The 5,646-nt window shown below is 37.8% G+C and overlaps 1 protein-coding gene across 1 annotated transcript; it reads left to right on the forward strand.

Annotated features, from left to right (window-relative positions):
- Positions 1–3,460: 3,460 nt before the first annotated feature.
- LOC140971148 (exocyst complex component EXO70H1-like) lies at positions 3,461–5,310 on the forward strand. The gene has a single exon (XM_073433248.1). It carries the CDS (start codon positions 3,670–3,672, stop codon positions 5,155–5,157), a length of 1,488 nt encoding a protein of 495 aa, XP_073289349.1. The 5' UTR covers positions 3,461–3,669; the 3' UTR covers positions 5,158–5,310.
- Positions 5,311–5,646: the final 336 nt, after the last annotated feature.

Below are 5,646 nucleotides of genomic sequence, written 5' to 3' on the forward strand. Positions count from 1 at the left end.
CCATGCAATACGATTTATTCTTGGATTAGAGTTTGGCATTCTTACCCCGATAATCTACCATTGCATGATTCTTGTCCAACCAATCAATTCTCAAAATGACGTTGAAATTTACCATAGCGCTTAATATATGCGTATCTATACTTATTTTATTATATCTTAAAATTATCTCGATTACTATATCAAAACTTAAAACCAATATAGAATCTTAGAACATCACTCCTTATCAGCCTATTGACTTGAGTCCCAGTAATTATAACCTAGTTAAAATTTTTTTCAACCTTGTACGGAAGAAAATAATTCCTCAAACAATTCTTCTTTTACTAAATCTGTCTTTAATCAAGCTTATGAGACTAGCATCCTTTAATACAAACAAGTTTCGTTAGATATCTTTCTCCTCAAATCTCTCTTTTTTTTTTTTTGGTACTTTAAGAAGAGTTGGAACTTATTATATATGCTACACTTCCTCAATGCCCATCAATATCTTACTTTATTTTCATAAGGAAATGACCTAAAATAATATAAATTTCTTATTAGATATTATTTCTTACCTTCATAAGATATTACAAAATCCTACATATTTAAATTTAGCACTTAGAATCCTAAATTTAATGTACATACCGTTAATTTTTTGACACAAAAATAAACTTCTACATCTGAATATCAAAGCTTATATAATTCTTATCTCATATTTGCATAACTAATTTATTATCCTCGAGTCAAACATTTCATCTTAAGTCGGAAACTTATCTTCGATAGGTAAATTCCCAAAAATGTAAGTCAACCTATATCAGATAGGTGTATTCCCAAAAATATAAGTCAACTTATATCTGATAGGTACATTCCCAAAAATATAATTCAACTTATCATTGTATACTCCCAAAGAAATGTTAAACTTTTTTCTTTTCGTATCATATAACCATAATACCAGTCTAGCCTACCTTATCATCTCTCCATCATCACTGCTCTTTTTCCATTACATACATAGGTATTTCTTCTTCTTTCATGTTTTCCACGACAAGGTGCATATAGTTATTTTGTTCTTGTAGTCTATCCATAGCGCCATGAAGCTTGACGATATAATGTTCTTGCTTGCTAGCAAAGTCTTCATGTTGATGACGAGAGCGAGTAGCAATATGCTTCTCAATTTCAATCCTTACTATCAACTTTCGGTTAGGGAAAACTGGTCGTACCACGTGAAATGGGTTACTTAGGGTTAGGACGAGCTGGCTCTCTGCTCGATCAAGATGATGGGTGAGACATTGTACATCAGTTTGAAGCAGGTTCCTAATCTCCAAGAATTCTTGTTTCTCTTGTTTTCCGCTAGCGAGTTGAGCCTTTATGGTTTAAATTTCTCATGTTTGGTTTTCAATGGTAAACTGACAAATGCGAAGGGCTGTTTGAGCACGAGTACGAGGGGCAACCATTTCTTAGAGAAATCGAATGAAAAAGGTTTAGAATCAAAGTAATGGTAAAAATAAAAATTACCACATCGGACAAGTAAAATAATTGGATCGAACAAAATCTTTCGTTGGATTTTTCACAAGTGGAAAGAAGGGGTAATTTCGCACAGATTCAAAGCAGTTGAGGAAATTGAGTTTCGAGATTCCATGCGAAAGAATAAGCCATCTAATTATGGTGACAACTTGAATTCGAAGATTTAAACAAACAGACATGAATGTGATGTATCAGAATGATTTGGATAGGAAGGCATGGGTTTTTGCCAAAATTTGACTTCGCCAAATTTTGTCTATTAAACTCCCAGCCGGATTATGAACCTGGCGGCTCTGATACCACTTAAATGTCACGCCCCGAGACCGAGGCGTCGGTGACATCCGACATTGTTTAACAGTTACTTGAAAACAATTAAGCCTCGTATCGAAATGCCAAAAACCAGTCTTTTTCATAAATAAAACATTGTCTTTACTTTGACAATAGAATAAAAATACATCAAGATTGCGGAAGCGAAATAAATACAAAGTCTTGAGTCTAGATCTTTTGGTGCGATCACCAGCCCCAGAACGTCTCATGTTCCTCCTCGCTCCATTGTTCTTCATTTTTATCTGGGGATTGATGTAACGGGTGAGTGCTTTGGGAAACACTCAGTAAGTAGGGGCCGATCGATTACCACAAATACATATAAAGATAATTTTAAAACATCTTTTAACAGACTTTCAAAACTTATCATATCAAACATTAACCGAATCAGACTCGAAGGGTGAAACATAACTTATCAGAACAATTCAGAACAGATCAGATCAGAACAAACGGAACACTGTTATTCATCTCGTCATCCATGGTCAAATTGTCCCCCATATGTTAGTCCTCTAAGGGGTGAGGCCAAAACACAGTTTTATACCCACTGATGGGGGCCATAACACAGTTTTATACCCACTGATGGGGGCCATAACAGAATTTACAATCGTCGTTCCATATCCAACTCGAATCATAACAGTGTATTACAAAATCAGATTCATCAAACAGTACTTATCAGAATTATGAGAGGACTCAGCAGATTCAAAGAACGTCGAGACCAGAAGAACATATCGTACATCGATCGAGATTTTATAATACATAATATAGCATTTTTCGAAAATGATTTGACACACATACAAGCATGTCATACTTATAGAAATTTTAAATTAGAAAGAAATACATAGCAAAAACCCACTTACCGAATTCGAAGGTGTAGTTTTCGAAATTGCCAAGTCCTGAAGTACAACTCCCGTTGAATTTCGGTCAGACGGTGACCGAAACCTTGCAGTATTTTGCCTAGATTTATGAAGCAAATCCAGCAGCATTTCGACGTATCTTCTGATCACTCGGACTGCACGAAGCCTTCCCCCTTTTTCTTCTTGCCTTAGACGTCGAAATGGAGAGTAGAGGAGAGAAGAGGAGAGGGATGAATTTTTGTGATGATTTTAGGTGTGGTCTCTTCAACATACAATGGTGTATTTATAGGTGAGATTTTGCCCTTTGAACTTCCTCATGGCCAACCCCTTGCATTCCAAGCAAGTATTAATTGTGTTCATTCATTCATCCATGCACACCAAGAGTCACTTTGGTATATCAAGGGTCATCTCTTTCATAATAAATTCATCCATGCACACCAAGAGTCACTTTGGTATATCAAGGGACATTTCATGCATAATGAATTTGTCTCATCCCTTTGATTGTATTCGAAAATTTCGGGTTCTCACAATATTAGCCAAATAAATCATATTGGATAAATTTTGTGTGAGATACTCGCTTGAAAATATATTGATAGAAAGAATGAAATCCATGATGTTTGATTAAATGCTCACATGTTTTGTCAATTCGAACACATCTTGAAAGAAAATTTGGATTCACTATTTTATACTAAGAGTTTCTCCAGGACACTCTAACTTAAAGTAAATAACAAAAACAAATTGAAATTCTGAACTTTAGATAATTGTTATATGATTGATTATTCATATTTATTTGATTATCGTTATAACAGATTTCCCACACGTACTATGATAATATGATATCTGTATTTGTCTTTTTAATACATAATAATGTACATAGATATTACACTCGTATCTTAGAAGTCAACAAGTTTGAAATTATTGCCTCTCTCCTGTATAAATACGTCGTCCGCGCACTAGCAATTCCATCAAATTCCATTTGCCACTTCCAGCTCAAGCTTCCATGGCGACAAAAACCGTGAGAACCTTACTATTTTCACCAAAATCTTTCTCTTCATCATCCTCCAACTCTCCATCTTCTACTTTGCGATACGGGTTCTCGCCATCTCGCCCGAGTTTCCACGAATCAGTCATGGAGCGGACTCTGGATATGGCGGAACCGTTCATCATGAAATGGAACACTGAGACACCAATAGTCTCAGGGAATGTTACTTCTCTGTTCCACGGCAACAGACGAGAGGCCAGAGATTTCCTCAAATGCGTCAACAATCTGCATCGGGAAATGCAGTTCTTGAATATAGAGAATTCCAGTTCCGAGAGGCTAACCCGCGCCCAGAATTTGATGCAAACTGCCATGAAGAGGCTGCAGAAGGAGTTCTACCAGATTTTATCCACGAATCGTGCTTCTCTCGACCCAGAATCCGTCTCGGCTCGATCTTCTTCCAGCAGCTCTATCGCATCCAGCTTGTCGGATTTCGAAGACAGTTACAGCGATGATGAAATCAGAGCTGCGGAGTTCTCGGAAGTTGAAGATGTCGCTGGTTTGGCAATGGAGGATCTGAGATTGATCGCCGAGTGCATGATTTCGTCTGGTTATGTGAGGGAATGCTTGAAAATATACATAATCATTCGGCAATCTGTTGTTGATGAAGGAATTTACAGGCTCGGAGTGGAGAAATTTACCCCTTCGCAAATTCATAAAATGGATCGGGAAGGTTTGGATATGAGAATCAACAATTGGCTCAATGCATTGAAAGTTTCTGTGAAGACCCTCTTCAACGGGGAGAGGATCCTCTGCGATCACGTCTTTGCCATCTCCGATTCGATCCGAGAATCGTGCTTCGCGGAGATCGCAAAAGGAGGAGCCATGATTCTGTTCGAGTTCCCAGAAAACATTGCGAAAAAGAGCAAAAGAAGTCCGGAGCAGATCTTCCGCCCACTCGAAATGTATGCCGCCATCTCCGATCACTGGGCGGAAATCGACTCGATCTTCTCCTCCAATCCGACGGCCAGCATCAAATCCCAGGCGATGACGTCGCTCATCCATCTCGCCGAATTCGTGCGCTCCTCATTCGACGACTTCGAGTCCGCAATATCGAAGGATTCATCCAAACCGCCGATCTCCTGCGCCGGGATTCACAGTCTGACGACCCAAGTGTTAAATCACTTGTCACTCCTCTCCGATTACAGCAACGTTCTGGCGGATATCTTCGCAGATTCTGCGAAGAGCTCGTTGCCGGGCTTTCAGGTCGGATTTCCCAACGAATCTCCGGCGGTTTCTCAGAGAGTAGCGAGGCTCATTTTAGCCCTCCTCTGCAAGCTAGATGCCAAAGCAAAGCAACGCAAAAGTGCGAATCTTGCTAACTTGTTCCTAGCCAAGAATCTCCAATACGTCGTCGAAAAAGTCCGGAGCTCCAATCTTAAATATCTTCTGGGAGAAGAGTGGTTGATAAAGCACGACTCTATGGTGAAACAGTTCTTGCCAAAGTAGCGATTTTCGGTAATTCACAACATTAGTATATCATGATTCATGCATCGATAGATTTTGTCTTTTAGTTGGATAAATAAATTTTACATAATATAAATATTTATATCACTTTTATGTATCAAATCAAATATAAATATCACACTTCAATTTGTGTTATGTACTATATTTTCTTTCATAAAATATATGAAGTAGATTGCTGATCAAACCTGCGGACTTGTCAGAAATATCTGATCGAACTCAAGTTTGTATTGTAAACATTTCATTATCAAAGAAATTTATTCTCAATTTTAGATAAAACCAAGTGTGTAGGATTATCCAAGTGTGTTTTTTTAAGAGATTGTTTTTGTTAATAAAAAAAATATTGGAAATTGAATTATCCACTCAAGAACTGCGCGAGTTGCTCGGTAATACAAAATTGTGCTTAAAACGAAGGCTAGGAACTTAACTACGCCAAAATCGTTGTGTTCCGAACATTCATGCAAAGTATGATAA

The sequence above is a fragment of the Primulina huaijiensis genome, chromosome 2 (genome assembly GCF_012295235.1).
Source record: "Primulina huaijiensis isolate GDHJ02 chromosome 2, ASM1229523v2, whole genome shotgun sequence".
Taxonomy (NCBI): Eukaryota; Viridiplantae; Streptophyta; class Magnoliopsida; order Lamiales; family Gesneriaceae; genus Primulina; species Primulina huaijiensis.

Bases quoted from the DNA above. Each gene is read 5' to 3' on its own strand.
- LOC140971148 (XM_073433248.1), top strand. From the start codon at position 3,670: ATGGCGACAAAAACCGTGAGAACCTTACTATTTTCACCAAAATCTTTC.